Source organism: Charadrius vociferus, unplaced genomic scaffold, assembly GCF_000708025.1.
Source record: "Charadrius vociferus isolate BGI_N301 unplaced genomic scaffold, ASM70802v2 scaffold323, whole genome shotgun sequence".
NCBI classification, from domain to species: domain Eukaryota; kingdom Metazoa; phylum Chordata; class Aves; order Charadriiformes; family Charadriidae; genus Charadrius; species Charadrius vociferus.
Genome location: NW_009647692.1, coordinates 2,101,356 through 2,118,869, shown reverse-complemented (window position 1 = coordinate 2,118,869; position 17,514 = coordinate 2,101,356). Strand labels below are relative to the sequence as shown.

The window sequence follows — 17,514 nt, the reverse complement described above, 5'->3', positions numbered from 1 at the left end:
GGGACTGGCTGATACCCCCATCACCTCACATCTCTTACGCTCTGTCCCCTCTCTCTGCATTTGATTTCTTCTCATACGCAGAAAACAGACACTCAGCCATGTCAGATGGTGCCTGTTAGGAAGGCTGCTGACAGCCCTTTTGCTTTTGTGTCCAGGACACTGTGGGAGGACCTCATCTGCGAGGGCTGCGGGAGAGACGTCCGCAGGCAGAGAACACCCGTTTTGGACACCCTGGTTGGGGCAAGGCTTACGCTGCGGGCTTTTAGGCAAGACGGGCTTTACTCAGAGGAGCAAGAACACCACCGAGGGGGAGGAATGGAGCGTCTGGCCTCCTTCGGTAGTAAGTACCGTAAGATGACATTTGGAAAGTGTTTGCTATTGTTAAAAGACATTAGCAGCCATCTGGGGGAGGGAGACAAGAAAACTCGCAGTATTTGGTCCACAGGGTCACTTCTTTGATCAAATTCTCAAGAGCACGAGTACATGAGTGATTCAGTGGGAATTCAGATCTTCTTTTCTATCTTTATAGTTGGGCTAGTTCTAATCCATTTTCTTGGAAAAAACGTGGCTTATAACTTGACAGTCTATTTATTTTGAGGACTTCAGCAATCCGAGCAGAGTCTGAGGCTTGGACGGGTTACAGAACAATCTCGTTGGTGCCTTTGCAACCACAGCAATACGCTTTACGAGTCGGATTTGAGGTGGATGGATGGGAGACGGCAGCTCTCTTTGCAGTATTCTCCACAAATACGGCCTCGGGTCTGGCCTGCGGTGCAGAACACGAGTGTGGGCAGTGGATGCAATCCGCCAGCTCGCGCAGCTCCTGGCATCACTGCTGAGTTGTACCATGAGGCTGCAGCAGAGAAGGTTTTCCTTTGACTGCTTTGCACAAGTTTCGGTTTATCAGGTATCAGTGTACCTCAGTGCATCAGGTCTAGCGGAGACGCAGTGCCAAATCTGTCTTACATCTCTAGCTGAACACGGAACTTCTAACAGATATTTGGAGAAGATGCAGTAGGAAAGGGGTTATATACAGTTGAGTTCACTTAAAATTACTGGGCATGAGTGATTTAGGTGATTGCAAAAACAGTGCCTTGTTTGCATTGCATGAGATTTACTTTTGGCTTCACAGATGACCCTTTTGATAAGCCTCCATGCCGAGGTTGCTCTTCGTACCTCACGGAGCCCTACGTTAAGTGTGCGGAGTGTGGGCCTCCTCCCTTCCTCCTGTGTTTGCAGGTGAGTGCAAGGATAAAAGCAAAGGCATTCATTTCTTCGAGAAAGTCATCAAAGGCCTGTCCGGTGCCAAGCTGTTCCATAAACACATTAATAACTGGTCTCTGCAAACTTGTATCAACACACTTATTTGCTCAGGGACAGGGAAGCGACAAAGAAAATGTTGGAGGCTGAGGAACTGAGGCATGAGCAGCTGAAGGAGATCTTTGTGAGGGCAGCCAAAGCTATCTAAAGACACGCGGTCAGCCTGGCTGCGTAACGGAGCATGCCGCTGCCTGTCCAGAGAGGTATCCTTTCTGTTGTTCTTTGTGGCATGGAAAAGAAAAGCCATCAAGAAACACCCTTTCCCTGTCACCCCACGTCGTTTTTTCTCTCCCATTTGGGAGGGAAAAGAAAATTTGGGGAAAGTTTGCAATATTGGCAGTAATTGTTTGTGGACAGATATAGTTCTTTAAAAATTGTTCATGATCTGATAACCACAGAAAGTACTGCTAGTTTTAATTAGTAAATAAGTTTGCATTATTTACAATTAAAAAATGGCAATAACCTCTCAAACTGAAAAAGGAGCGTAGCCTTGTGCTCAGATAGGTACAACATACACAAAATCGTATTTTCTATATTGGGTATATTTTTGTTCATTTACCTGTACTTAAAAAAACAGAAATATAACTGTTGAAAATAGCTGCAAACCATGCTGGGGCTTTTTAAACAGAAAACCAAGACGAAAGGAAAACTGTGTTTTCAATACTTAAGAAATGTTCTGCTCTCTTCCTGGAACCATCGACTTCAGAACGTAGCACGAAGCTTCTTTCGCCTGCCTCACTTTGGCATAAATACTTAACAAAAAAGTATGTCAATTCACAGGAGTTACGTCTTGGTGCAAAGACAAAGATTTTTCTACCATTTGATGTTTTTTCTAAAATGAAATCAGAAAAATTGGGTGTATTTTTCAGCATATCGGGGTGTAGCCGGTGGTCAGAGAATAAAAGGAAAAAAGGGACAAGTTAAAATGTTTTCAGGGCAGAAGGAAGAGACTAACATAATGCTAATCTTTTGTTCTACAGTGTTTCACACGAGGATTTGAATACAAGAAACATCAAAGCGATCATACTTATGAGATAATGGTAAATACTCCTTTTAGATAACACCTACTCAATTTTGAGCTCTCATAACTTCCCAGGAGTTAGACCCTTGCTTACTAATACTACGTTGAAAAGCAAAGTGATACAATTCTTTGATTCAGAGGTTTAGAACTATTTAAAAAAGAAAACATCTTCCTTGAAAACAAAGGAAAACCCACCTGGAACATAATGGAAGAGTGGAGACTTTTAAAGCTACGTTTTTTTATTGTGCCTCGATAGCACAGTGCGTCCCACCAGGCTTCCAGTTCTTTAACCACGTGAATCAACTTCTGGTTCTCTATTCTTGTTTTTTCTTCCCCGCAATTAGTCATTTAAAAAATCTGCAGTAATTTTTACTGTGTTTCATAGCATCACATTGTTGAATTACAGCTGGTAGATGCAACAGGTAACAGTATATTCAGAAGATCTGTAGCTACAAACTGTTTTTTACTGTAGTTGATGACCCACCCAGTTGCCTAAATAATTCGGCAATTATTTGATCGGGTTTCATGGGACACAGTAAAAGTTTAAAACTGCCGGTATTATATACCATGTTGCCCTGTAATTTAGAACTTCTTTGCTCTTCATGTGGTGGATTATAACAGAGGATCACAGCGGTTTGATTTGCTTTTTTCTTCTCTAGACTTCCGATTTCCCTGTCTTGGATCCTAACTGGACAGCTCAAGAAGAAATGGCTCTCCTAGAAGCTGTGATGGACTGTGGATTTGGAAACTGGTGAGAATTTAGTGGTTCAGCCAACCTCAGTGAGTGATGGGTAGTTTTTTCTTTCATTTCACTGGATCTTACTGTTGAATACATCAGTGCACATTTGATGTTCAGTGACTTACCGTGGGCGAGACTCTAATTTAGCAGCTAAAGTGGAAGACTGGTGTAGCAGATTCTGTTTTCAAATTTGCTGTTAGCTATACAAGGAAATTGTTAAAGGCTTCTTGTGAGATGCAGGGCATCTCCAGTGAAGTACAAAGTTCCCTCAGTTTGCATTAAAGTCACTAGGTTTTGAAGGAGCTCAACTATTGCACAAGATTTACTCCTATGTAAAAAACAACTACAGAATTTCTTATCTTGTGTGGTTTCCGTTTGCTTAGAGTTGATTAGCTAGGTATTGTTATTTCTGGAGGTTTCCTGCTTCTCTCTCATATTTAGGATAGAGCACTGGAAATATTTAATATTTTTACATTAATTTCTGTAGTTGCTACAGGATTTTTATACATTTGTAAAGAAAGGAGCTCTGTAGTCATGAGTTATCTCTCTTCATGAAAAAATAGCTTATTAAAAGTATAGAACTCCAGACTTCACTGAAACAGAACTGTGAGTTCTTATGTGTATGTTGCTGTCATAATTAAGACTGAAAACTGGTTGCAGTTATGTTCTGCAAGCGTGCTGTCTAGTACGCTTTGCCCTACTTAGCACTACAAGTAATCTTAACTTTTTCCTGAAACACTTGGCTTTTCTCAGCCTTTACCAAATAAAGGAAAAACTGACTTTTCTTCCTGGAATCCCTTGCATCCAGTTTTTACTTTAACAGAAATTAAAATCATTGCTGCTGGTGGATATTTTTTTTTTAGTGCTCAACTTACACAGCCATTTTATTGAGACAAAATACTCCACGTTTCTAGTCAACCACTTTTCCAGGAAAGTTTGGCAAAGATTGTTTTGTACAACCATTTCAGTGTTTAAAAAAACCCTTGTTTTAACATCACTAAATGAATGGGGAAACCGCTGTCCAGTTAAAATCACAAGAGAAACTTGAGAAGCAGAATGCAATTCCAGATTTAAAATTTACCATTACGTGGAGTTAGTAAAATGTATAAAAAGCTCTCAAATAATAATAATAAATTTCAAGCATATAAAAGATTTGGTATGTTCTGTCAGCCTGGGAGTTTCCCATGTAAAGACAGTGCATTGCATTACTTGTGACCACCAAAAAAAGCGCTCCCTAGCCCTGTGTCAACCAAGTATTGGCTCAGTGATTGTACGCAAAATGTGAATTCAGACGTTGTCACAGGTCAGTTCTCTGCACACCATGTGATCAATCTCCTGTCCAAAATTATCTTTTCCCACTAGAGAAAGAAAAAAAGCGGCAACATTTCTGTATTCTTCATGTTAAGCCTCTCCCTCTCCCCACTTCAGGCAGGACGTAGCCAACCAGATGTGTACGAAATCCAAGGAGGAGTGTGAGAAACATTATATGAAACACTTTATCAACAACCCCTTGTTTGCGTCTACGCTACTGAACCTGAAGCAGGCGGAGGAGGCGCAGCAGAACGAAACAGCCATTCCTTTCCACCGTGAGTATCCCCTGCCCACCAGCACACGCAGGGAGCTTCCCCGCAAGGTCTCTGCTCTTCCCAGACTGGAATGAGCAGCCTTTGGAGAAAGGCACACACCGCACATGCCGTTTGCTTTCATTCCCAAAAAGGAGAGCTTGCTCCGATGGCTAACTTGACTAATGTTCGTAGTAGGGTTTTCCTCACTCTGTATTAAATCATTGGTGTATCAAATAGACAAGACTGCCAGTTCAGTGGGAGAAAGGAGGGAACAGAGTGGTCTGATATAAACATCACGTTCTCAGAACCAGAAGTTCCCACGCAGCCAGGGGAAATGGTCACTCACAGAAATCACCACAGCAAAAGCCTGGAGACGCATATTCATTTAAAGGATAAGCTACCTCAAAGCTGCTTCACACGTGGCGCGATGTAACAGCATGTTCTTCACAGTAAATACCACGAGAGTTCCCCCCCTGATGCTGGGTGGTTACTTTTCTTGTCCAGACCCTGCGCAGCGATGTTAACTGAGAAGGGATTGCGACCTCTAAAACGTTTCATCTGATTATCTACTGTGTACTGGGGCTCACTGCTGATGTGATTTGTCATAAAATCATTCCCTTTAAATTATGCTGATTTCACACCTCTCTCTTTAAAACCGCCTTCTTAAAAGTCTGTGTAAAATTTCAGCAATTTAACACATTTTCAGTTTTCCTTAAATTTAACATCTTTCACATTCCCCCAGTCTATCGGCTGTTCCATTAGAGAGCTCCCCAGAATGGCTGGGTGAAAAGATTGCTTGGTGTCTGGAGGTTTAGATTTCACGATAAAGTGGTTAGAGCTAAAGCGGTAGGAACTGGACAATTTTGGTTCTGTCCCTGGCTGTCATTGATTTTTTTTTTACGTGACCCGGGCCAAGACAAATTCTCCGTGCCTCAGCTTGCTTTAGCTGCAGCATGGGACTTATAACGCTTAGCTCCTTCACAAGTGTGTTGTGAGCCTCGGTCCGTTATTGTCTGTGAAACACCGAGTGCCTCAGCTGGGAAGCGCTGTAAAAATTCAGAGTTGTATAGCTTTAATTGCAGCTCTCTGTAAACGGCACCCAGAAGATGGCAGATTTAACACCCCTGTTGCTATTAACTAAAAGAACTTGCGTGCTGAGACCCAGTGATCCGCCGAGGTTTACCGGCAGGATGCTGAGCTCTGAAATGTAGAGTTTACATTTTATAACCTATTTATTACCTTGAATTTCTGTGTTTGACTTTTGAGAATACTATGAAGATCTCAGATTACTGCATTTTTCTCTGGGTGAACTTGGTCTTTTTCTGACTATAATGCTGAATAAAAGCCCGATCAGGGTGTTTTTCTTCAACTAATTATTCCCACTTCTCCTGCAAAAGAAACACCTATTTACAGATCGTTTAAAAAAAAAAAAAAAAAAAAAAGCCAAGCCCTACACAACAACTAAAACCCTTTATTTTTTCAGCTGCTGATGATCCCCCCCGGCCTACTTTCGATTCCCTGCTCTCCAGGGATATGGCTGGGTACATGCCAGCGAGAGCTGACTTTGTCGAGGTAAGACTCTCTCCTCTCCCATTATTTTCAATTCGCTACTGAACGCAAGATCGGCAAACGCGTGCTTGTTTGCCCCTACCCCTGCCCCTTGTTTGCCCCTTCTTATAAAAAACATGAGAAGAGAGGACAGGACAGAGTGATTAAAGCAGGGATTTAATTGCAGAGGTGGCGCTGGAAGCCCGGGAAGCCGCCGGCCAGTGCGGGTGCGCGGGGGCTGCGGGGTGCTGCTGCCACCAGATGTCCAGCCATGAATGGCTCTTGCGTAAGCGCGCTGGATGTTGTGAATTAGATGCTTAGCAAAAGGGGTCAGCTTCAGCGTGCTTCTGTTTCATTCGCCTTAGAGAAACGCATAGGAGCCTGATCCAAAGATGGCTTGAAAGACCTGCATTGTTTTCAGTGTTTTTAGCTGTGGGCCCGGGGCCCCAATTCCTGTTGCAAAACAAGCTCCTGTACATGAAGTAATGAATTCAGCCATATAGGGGCTGCTTGTTTTTGTACGTTTGAGCAGAATTTCCAGCACAGTGTGGGAGTCAGGGAGATTACCTGCTTAATTCTCATTATCCTATCGCAGCATCCTGTTCCAGTTCCAGCCATGGGGGTGCGTGTTACCCGCTCCCTAGTTAAAGCTCTCCTGTGATGTATGTTGCTCAAGGAAGGAACCTTGTACAACTGTGTATGAGTAAATATCTGTTTTCAGTACTTCTAGGGGTACCGAAACTTGATACCAACTTGTTAGTGCTAGTTAATGACACGTTATTAATCACCTCTGAACAGGAGTTTGACAACTATGCTGAATGGGATTTGAGAGATATTGATTTTGTAGAAGATGATTCAGACATTTTGCATGGTAAGTCACATATTTCTGTACGTTGTCTGAAAACAGTGTTTCAGAGTGCCTACTCAGCATTTCATTCGGTCTCCTCTGCACGCTTTTTAAAAATTGAACATACATTTTTAATGATCTCACATCCGTGCGCTGGGATTTAAACACTGGCATTTCTGTGGTCCTCACTTTCAAATCTCTTTTAAAAGCTCTTAATCAACTGACATACAAATGGTAATTACATATAGAATAATGCACTTCACTCACTACTGAACCGTAGCCAGCTGTAAAGTAGAACATGACTGAAATCAAACAGTCCCCACCAGTGGGGGGGGAAGACACAAATGATGTTTTATGCAGTATAAACTCTAGAGGAAGTTTAGCTAAGCAGCAGCAAATTATCTGAGATAGCAATTTGTCTGGAAACAGGTACAGTGCAGCAGTACATCAGTGTTTGAAGAAACAGACCTACAGGCCTATTAAAAACCAGAAACATCGACGCCTTGATATTACTTCCCCTCCCTGGCTGAAAGATATTCTTTCCATTTACATAATGTTTGTGAGCGTTGTAGCAAGGCGCAACTTCTGTTCCGATTCAGGAAAAGGAACACTTTGTTCTCTATTGCTAATACTCCTTTGCTTTACTGTATCTAGTTTCTTAGAAGATCATAGATTCATAGAATCACGGAATGGTTTGGGTTAGAAGGGACCTTGAAGACCATCCAGTGCCACCCCCTGCCCTGGGCAGGGCCACCTCCCCCCAGCCCAGGTTGCTCCAAGCCCCGTCCAACCTGGCCTTGAACACCTCCAGGGATGGGGCAGCCACAGCTTCTCGGGGCAACCTGCCCCAGGGGATCACCACCCCCACAGGGAAACAGTTCTTCCTATGTCTAATCTAAATCTCCCCTCTTCCAGTGAAGCCATTCCCCCTCGTCCTGTCGCTACATGCCCTTGTAAAAAGTCCCTCCATGCATGCTGAGTTACAGTAGCATGAGCTGTGTGTGACAACTTACTTTTTTATTGTGAAGAGGATGGTTGTTGTATGAGTCCAATTACTGCTACTGAGTGTCTGTGAACGAAGCTGCCTTAATAATACCAAGTAACAGGAATTATTAAAATGACATTTTAATCCATAGAGAAGAAAAGATCATACTTTTCCCCACATTTATAAGTTCAGATGGTGTTTAAAAGTACTGAGTTTATGTTTCAGAATTCTCCCATCTATGTCAGGCAGTTCTAAGCTAAAGCCTTAGCATCCCTTGGAGACAGAGAAATCCTGTTACCTACACACAGACTTCCCAAGCTTAAAAACATCAGTTTGAAATTTAGCAGTGTACACAGAGCTTTAAGAGCAAACTCCCTTGGCTCAAAAAAAAAGGTTATGAGAATCGTATGTCGGTCTCTTTTCCCTTTTAACGTTTATTGAAAGGGGGACTGGCTTGTGGACATGTCACGGATTCATCATGCCATCTCTCTACTGTTTCTTTGTATTACTATTACTAGATATATTTTCTTGCTTCCACGTCCTATTCTGAGCCCTGGTAAACTGAAAAAGCAAAATAATCTCCTAGGTCTGTTCATTAATAGCTTAATATTCATTCAAGTTGGTTAACCAGCACTGTCTTCCTCCCACTGCGCAGTTCACCCATTTATCTCCTACCGGCCTCCTGTTTAAATTGTCAATCTGAGTGCAAAATCAGCTTTCCTCATCTCTTCAGCATATCATAGCGCTGTGCAGGGCCGGACCCTTTGGTCTGTCTATCTCCCTGTCCTGTTACTACCCCAGAGCAGACGCACAGGAGAAGAACGTAAGAAAAGGCAAGTACAGGCAGATGCTTTTCCTGCTGTGTCTTCCACGTTTCCTACAGTGACACGTTCAGAGATTTCTTGAGCCATAGGTTGTGTTCTGACCATTTGGACCAAAGGACCTGTCCTCCATGAACGTAGCTAACTACTGTTAGAACTATATATATGTGTACTTCTGCCCCCATAACATCCTGTAGCAGTGAGTTCCACAATTGAGTTAGGAGTTCTGCAATTTAATTATGCGCTGTGTGAAAAAATACTTCCTTCTGTCTGTCAGATCTTTTGCCTGGTAATTTCATTGGATGTTCTCTAGTCCATTCTTCAGTTGTCTTCAGTATTTAGTATGGGATGTCAGGCATTTGCCCTGTGAAAACTGTTTGGCAGAGGTTACGGAGCGTGACCAACTACATTTTCGATCTCTCAGCTCAGGGACTCTGGCAGCTTCCTTCCCACAGCTGTCCTAGACCTGCCCACGAGAGAGAGAGAATGCCTCGAAGAATGAAGTCTCAGGGTCTCGCCAGCTGTTTTTCTTTTACATCAGACATCTTGGGGAGAGAAGGAATTATTTTCTAAAAGAAACTTTGCGATTACATCTTTCCCTTCTCCAAGTTAACACAAAAAAGGAAGGGGCTGCATCTTCCCTGTCCTGCAGTTTTAAAGGTCTCGGATGCTGACTTTGCTTGATTGCTTGAGAGTATTTCGCAACCTAATTGTAGGATTTCATACTGTAGAAAACAGCTAAGCAGGGACGGGCGTTTGGATGAGTTCAGAAACCTTTTTACTTTCTAGTTAGCAGGCAGGGACGGTTGTGGGGCAGCCCCGGAGGCTCAGGCTCCCGCGCTCTCTCCCACTGCTGCCAGGCAGCGGCCCCAGCGTGCCCCTCTACCCCGGCCCTGCCCGTGCTACATCTTACAGAGACGTCCTTGAGAAGCAGCCCTGTGGCTGTCCTCCACACCTGCTCGAGACACATTTTTGCTGGCCAAACGGCAAGCTTTTTTTTTTTTTTAAAGGTAAAAATGTAAAACTGGGTTTTAACACATTTTCTAGCCCAGAGAAGCCCAAATGGGGTCTTGCAGCATAGATTAAGTATCAGGTTTGTGAAAAAATTTCTTGGTTTGTTTTTCTGCCATGCATTAAACCTCACTAGGTTCAAGATTGATTTTTAAAAACTACTTTTATATTCCATTTTCTGAAAGTTACTCAAGCTAGACCCTGAGAACACACCAACCAGAATAATTTCTATGGTCTCTCTTTCATGAGTCACAGATCAGCGCTGCAGTGTCTGGGTCGCACGTTAACTCAGGAATATATGATGCTTTCATTGGAATGGAATTCCCCCTTCTTCCCTCTCCTTTTCTTGAAATTTTGTCAAAATCATTTTATAAAAAGTTCTTGATCTCTGTTTCCCGATATCATTGCATTTTCCCTGTTGTATTTTCCTGTGTCACTCTAAACAAGTTCTCAGTATTTCCACAAGAAAGAAAAATGCAATTTAATACAAGGTGGAAAGACTCCCAGGCAGCCTTTTACGGGGAGCACAGAAACCGGTACCCTCTGACAAACCAGCTCCTCCCACCACACAGCAGGTCCCAGACGTTGTTCAGTCCCTTCTTGGCATTAGTGAGGTGGTAGAAATTGTATGAAATCACTCATATTTCAATAACTTACTGAACTGTTAACTTTTATTCAGTACTTGCAATATAATAAGGGCATGCAAATATGTATTGCAGTTAAAGAAAACATAATGGACGGATCAACAGAAACAACTAGTTACAAATCTAATTCAGCCCAGAGCGCTTGAATATTTCATGAATTACAAGTTTTCATCAGCCTGAATTATAACATCAGTAATTTATCTTTTTCTAGGCTTTTTCTCCCCGTTCCTTCTCATGTAAATGATTTTTACCTCTAACACTGGGAAGTAATTGCTGAAACCACAAGTTTAGAAGCGAGTGGAAATAGGCTGCAACTCTGGCTGTACAGTACTGAAATTATGAGATAGAAGGCAGTCAATGTCCTTCTAAATATTACATGATGTTTATCCTTTGGTGGAAGTTCCTGACGTGCTGGGAAGGCAGAGACTCCGTTTGCCCAGGGTCCCGCTTTCCTCTAGGGAGGGCGAATTTGGATTGCGGCCACTAAGTTTGTACCAGCCGAGGCGCACGCTGGATACACAGCCTGTTTACTTCGATTAGTTTGCATTCTTCCCATTATTTGGGCCTCGCATGCCAAACGGAGGTTAGCTAGCGTGAAACAAAGGTCTCACTCATTAGTGTTCAAAAGTTTTTGGAGACCAGACGAGCCTGAAGAGGAATGAAAAGCAAAGAAACTATTTTGGACACGGACTCTTGAGAAACCAAAATATTTTGATTTTTTGGAATGGAGAAAGGAGCCTTGAATTTCTGCCTATCGCTGGATCCTTCCAAGCTACCCTGACCATCTCAAAGAGCCTTATCATTCCCAAAATGGACACTCCGAACATGACGTCAGCTTGGATTATCTTAAGTTACCAGCACAAACAACTGCCTCCCTGGTGTTATCCATGGGGAGAAGCACAGGCAAATCATTTCCATTCGGACAGCATCTCTTTTCTCATTTCAATGCAGCATGTAACAGTATAGTAGTGTGAGTTATTCATGCATTCCAGATCTTGTAATTGGCTGTTCCTGTGTGAATATGTCTATTAAAAACAAAAGCCCCTCCAAAAGTGCATGTGGCAGCAAATACTAATTTTTCTGTAAGCAGAAGCTCCATTTTTTCCCCTTCATTTGTTCTCGTGAATGTTCCTTCCCATCCCCAGTTGATCATAATTTCTTTCAGAATATTGTGCACTCAGGTGAAAGCAGCAAAATGCAATGGTTAGAGGTGCATAATTACTTGTGATATTTATAGAGGTTCTCCAATGCAATTTCTGCATATACTTATTAAGTTCTGCCCACACAAACCCCAGAAAATAACACGTTAGCTTAGCTTGCAGAGGGTTTAAAAATATAAAAATATTTTCCATAAACTGGCACCAATTCCAACACTTAGTAATATATTTCATTCATGTTTAACTTGCTGCGCTTCCCAATTTCTTGTCCCCACATTTAAGTAAGGAGGAGAATTCGCTACCTCTGCTTGTTCTTAAATTAGGAAACTCTTTACGAAAACACATAACGATTCTTGAACACTCTGGTTTTGCAAGGAATTTGCAGAAAGAAGTAAGAACATTGTACCACCCCTCCTGTCTTCATGCAGAATCTTTTGCTCCTAGATTAACATCAGTTCCATTTTGTATAAAATGAAGATTCTTTTGCTAATACAGGCTCAGCGAGCGTAACTCACAACTGTTGGCCGCTGAGCGAATAGGCACAGCCTTTGGGCTTTAGCTGTCCCTGTTTCTAAGAAATTTTATCCCCCAGGGGACCGCACAGATGAATCGCCCCGAGGCTGGGGGCTTCCTGGTGTTTACATATAAATACCTATTTTAAAATAGATGCATAACCGCGCTGCTTTCTTAATTGCATTATTAATTATTTATTGGAGAGCGCAATCAGTAAGCTGCCGGTATCAATTTTGCTCTTTTTCTTGTAACTACAGACCGAGGAGTGGGTTCTGGATGCTGTCGCACTGGGGCCGCCCCCGATTGCACGGCACAGAGGGCTGAAAGGGGACGTGCGCTCGCTGAGTTTGAGAGCGCTGCACGTTGTCTCCACAGACTGCAAACCCACCGTCAGGTCTCAGCCTCTTCCCTCTGAGAGCATATTGAAGTGATTAATGTAAAGGAAAAAAAGCCAACAGAGAAATCAGCCAGCTCTATGCTTATTTAATGACCTAGAATTTTTTGCATTATTTAACAAAATGAGGGAAGGGGAAGGTGATAGGTGTCTCCTTATCTTTTCTTTCAAGAATTTACCAAAAAAGTTTATTAACCTAATGGTTACAGGAAGAAGAAGCAGGAGGATCTCCGAGTGGATCAGCCAGACTGCAGCCAGATTTGATTTTGAAAAGGATATGATTTCTAATGAGCATGGCTTTTTCCTGTGCTTCTTCACATTGCCGTGAACTGTTCTCTTTGTTCTTCTGGCAGACAGCGAAGTTTAGAAGCTAACAAGCTAAAATCCTGTAGATGTTTTTAAGAACTGTAGCAAAGGCTATTTTGAATCTTCACAGTTCAGAACTGTGTCCTTCTGGTTTTTGGAGCTCCTTGTTCTATGCAAAGAAACCTTTGTCCAAAGATGGTACCTCAGGTCCTCAAATCCAATAAATTTGCTTTTCAGGAGACGGAGTACTTAATGGTTGCATGTACAAAGGAACAAATAAGTGCCAACAGTAAAACAGTGCAAGAAGGAAGAGGAAGAGAGTTCTCAGGATCTACCCAGGTTCATATTTACAGGCATACATTCCGTATGTGTTTGGAAGGAGTAAGCAAAGGGAAGCTACAGGTGCCATGTGTAGTCTGCAGAAGGTTAGCCTCTAGTGAGTTTATGCCCCTGTACAATTGCCCCTGGGATTTTTAAAACAGAACGTAGAGTGACCATTTCAGCTTACCATAAACAGGAATGCTTGAAAACGCCCAATGCGGTGATTACTTCTGTATTCTGTAATCTTTTTTTTAATTATTTTGCAGCTCTCAAGATTGCAGTTGTAGATATCTATCATTCCAGGTTAAAGGAAAGACAGAGAAGAAAAAAGTGAGTTTTCAAGCAATAACTGTGTTCCTTTGCTTCATTACCATGTTTTGTTCCCCGTTGTTGTCCTAACACTAAACTTAATTGCTTTCCTATAACACCCTTCCAGGCAATCCCCATGCATGGAGACTTTCTGCTATGAGATTTCATGACAGGCTTCATCTTGGATGTGTGCTTCTCCCTCTGGGCACCAGCCCAGAAGACACAGCTTAACACACCCTGATGCTTATTTGTACACATGGTTGGCAAAGGACCTCCACACACCATAACTCTCCTTTAAACTCTCCAACCCAAGTCACTAGTTGTGAAAAGCCTGTTTTCCGGTCCTTTTTAGCACGAGAGTCACGTGCACAGAGCTCTTCATATTACTTGCCCAAATCCCGTTATACATAAATAACTGAGCTTCTAGCGCACCTGATGAGATCACGGAGCCATTTTGCAGAAGGAGAAACTGAAATCCCACCTGGGAAACCGGTCACGGATCTGGGAACCAGAAAAAAGAGGCACGTCTCTGTTCTGTGTAATGCTGGTGGACTACACATAATTCACTTTCTACTTCAGGAGGGAAAAAAAGCTGCCAGTCTGTGACTCATTGCTAGACCCCCCACTTTCTCCATAGAAATGGTTTGCATCATTATTTTTAATTCTTAGTAATCCATAAGTTACTTTTCCACAATGTGTAATGAAGATAACTATACTGCTGACGTGAGTTTGAATAATTTATTCAGTTCATTTGACAGCTTTTTAGAATGACTCAATCTATTCATTAAATTCAATTTTATTATAACTTTCAAATACTTCGTTCAATATTTAAAATTATATCTTGCCGTATTACTTTCTGCTGGAAGAATTAGTAATTTGGAGTAAGATTCCTCTATTCCTTCTCCTCATAATACAGCATAGTTCTGCTAAATGACAGGTAAAAGTTGATATGTATTGACCTGGTTCTTTATAACTCATAAATAAAAAAAAAATATTTATGGGGTATAATTTCCATTATGATAAATCATGTCACACTAAAAGGAAGTGCCATAAGGCTCAGTTACATAAATCAAATCGGTGTCAGTTTTTGTGAAGTTTCTACAGCAGGATGGAACAAAAAATCTGGAAAATTACATAAAACTGTTGATGTCACTCTCGTAAAATCTTCTCTCCGTGGGACAGGAATATTCTTTTATACACACTAAAGAAAATGTAATGGATTTTATAGAGCAAATTCCAACTTGACTTTGACGAGCCCAACTTTGTAGTATCTCTTACCATTTGCAAATTCGGGTGTTTATTGAATCACCACATAGCAATGACCACATGACGTTTGCTGAAACCTGTCAAGAATGAATTTGTCATGCGCGTGTAAATCTCTTACCTACCCTTTTACTCTGCTCGTTTCCCTGATCCTGTCAGGAACGTTTCAAACTCATGGGTCACCTAAATCATTTTCCTCTTTTTGAAATCTAAACTCTCATGGGAAAAGCCCTTCATCCTGCTCCCAGGGGTGGAATTTACAGTCCATCTCTCACCCGTGCGCTAGTAGAAGGACCTTTGTCTCCCTCTGAAGCTGGAAATCACGCTTCATGGGGCATTCCTTTACTCCAGTTTTGGAAGGATACATTACAAGACTCTGTAGATGCGAAATCTGTGCCTAAAGAAGCCATTTCAAACCTTTAAAGCGATTGTAGCTCCCTTTGTGCTCAGTGCTGTCAGAGTTGGATTAGTGCACACCGCTGCCCAAAATTTACCCCCGAGTAAAGCTGCGTTGCATCACTACGCCGTGTTTCTCAGCTAACCAGATCAAGGGTTAGGGAAATGTCATACGTGTTTAGTTTTAGGCCCTTCTGATGGTCTAAATCAAAGTTTCTTCTGAAACCTTTGTATTTATGAGGTAATACATGAGTTAATGCCTTTTTAGTAATACAATTTTGCTTTCAATTACAGAATTATAAGAGATCACGGCCTAATCAACCTCAGAAAATTTCAGAGTGAGTATCAGGTGTAACTGCTTACCTTTAAAGTGGCCTCTACTCGGGAAGCAAAACTTCGCACGTTCACTGTTTCCAGTGCACCACTGTGGTTTATTCATACTGGACCATACTCAGCTGGTCTGGATTCCAGCAGATTCCCTGCCCCGACTGTTTCCAACCAGCTGGTTCCAACCACTCCCAGCTCAGTGGTTTAGTTTTTGTCTCGGAATTGCTCTTCAGAAGCATTTCGGGCCCTGCGGAGTAGGGAGAGGGGTGAAGGTGAAATCTTGGCCATTTAAGTGCATCTCACTATTCTAAGAAATGATCCAACAACATTTAAGTATCATCCTTTAAGCTTTTGGAATCTTAAGGGCTATATAATTTTGTTGCTTTTTACTCATCGATTTGTAGTTGTGACACCAAAATGGCCAAAAAATGTACCAAAATCTGGATCTTTGGGCAGTTCACGGAGACTGGCAGTCAGTCCAGGTTCCATTCAATTTATTCTCACAGTAGTAGTGATTATATGTGTCACTTTTTTCCCCCCTCTAGTTTTGGAAAGGCGATATCCAAAGGAGGTTCAAGACCTTTACGAAACAATGCGACGATTTGCACGAATTCTTGGACCAGTCGAGCATGATAAGTTCATTGAGAGCCACGCACGTGAGTAGTTTGAGGATTTTAGCATATACGTTCTTCAATAAGCATAATGAGTGGTTGCATCACCTACAACCTTTCCTAAATATATAGCACTCCAGGAGGTTGTTTTTCTCCTCCTCCCCCATCTAACTACCTCAGAAAAACAAATACATTTGTGGTTTGATACATTAAATGAGCAGCAAGTTGGGATTTTTTACTAAACTGTATGTGAGTTCTTTGATTTCTCAGTTGACTGAACGTTCTGGTCATGCGTTAGAGGTCGTGTTTTCCTATCAAAAGACCACTGTTCATTTACGGGGACTCTACGTCACTGCAAGAACAAAATCCCTAAAATTTATGTCTGTATTGAGAAATTGGGATCTGGCAGCAAATTGTGATTTCTTGGAAAGAATTGTATGTGTACATAATTATACAGTACAGCTGTCATTACGTGCCTTACCTTAAAGGGAGAGGCATTGTTCCATCAGCGAATCATCTCGAGTCTTTCTGCATAATCATAGCATGCATTTAGTCAAATTCCACTACGAGTCATTACATCCTGCTTAATCCTCTGACTTCAACGGGGAAAATTGGTGCTCATTAGAAAGAACAAAGCATTTAAACAGTTGTGACTGTATTTTCAGGACACCCTATGTGAAATACCATAAGTATGATCCTGCAAAATCACGAGTCCCCGATGCGAGTGCTGCTCCTGAGCCTACCTGTGTTGTTGTAGTGACAGCGCAGTCCTCAAGTAAACCCGATAGTCAAGTACCCGCATTGTGCAGATCTCCTCAGCAGCGCGAGTAAACAAATTTGAGACACGCAGACTTGCCCACTGTAAGACTAAGCACCGCCTGGAAGCCAGCTGATAAAAGCTATCGGCAGCGAATATCGCTGAGCAAAAGGAACACGGGTATTTAATCTGACTGACTGCAGAAAAAGAGTTGTCTGCAAGGAAAAATTTTGGAAGGTTCGGTTAGGAAAATCATAGTTCAAAGACAATATTAGATGCTGTAAGGAGTCTGGATGGAGCGTTTATTCAAACCTATTGAAACGCCTTCCAGATATCCAACGTTACTGTTATTTGCCTCGTCCAGGATATGGCAAAGCAACTGTCAAAGCATGAAAAGTAAATAACTTTTCCAAGCACACATATGCTGGGAACCAGCTTAAATCTCTGATCAAGGAGCATTAGGACACAGTGAGTTTGAGATCTGATACAGGCTTGTGCGGGGAGCTAACTCTGTCTGCGGGTCCGTACGCTGCATAGCCGGGCTGTGCAGACAAATAAGAAATAGCAACGTACGCCGCAGTTCACTGCCACCCCCACTGACCCACATTTGTTTTCTGGGTTTCCCTTCTGCTTACTCTTGGGGTGAAACAGTGGAATTT

At 42.2% G+C, this 17,514-nt stretch overlaps 1 protein-coding gene across 1 annotated transcript in view; it reads left to right on the top strand.

Annotated features, from left to right (window-relative positions):
- The first annotated feature begins 198 nt into the window (after positions 1 to 198).
- TADA2A (transcriptional adaptor 2A) overlaps positions 199 to 17,514 on the top strand; it is a 24,115-nt gene continuing 6,799 nt past the window's right edge. The window contains exons 1-10 of the mRNA XM_009881486.1: positions 199 to 340; positions 1,133 to 1,239; positions 2,301 to 2,360; positions 3,001 to 3,092; positions 4,509 to 4,666; positions 6,129 to 6,217; positions 6,992 to 7,064; positions 13,459 to 13,522; positions 15,455 to 15,498; positions 16,033 to 16,143. Coding sequence (XP_009879788.1) covers positions 316 to 340; positions 1,133 to 1,239; positions 2,301 to 2,360; positions 3,001 to 3,092; positions 4,509 to 4,666; positions 6,129 to 6,217; positions 6,992 to 7,064; positions 13,459 to 13,522; positions 15,455 to 15,498; positions 16,033 to 16,143 — 823 coding nt within the window. The 5' untranslated portion in view covers positions 199 to 315. The remainder of the gene's footprint in view (positions 341 to 1,132; positions 1,240 to 2,300; positions 2,361 to 3,000; positions 3,093 to 4,508; positions 4,667 to 6,128; positions 6,218 to 6,991; positions 7,065 to 13,458; positions 13,523 to 15,454; positions 15,499 to 16,032; positions 16,144 to 17,514) is intronic.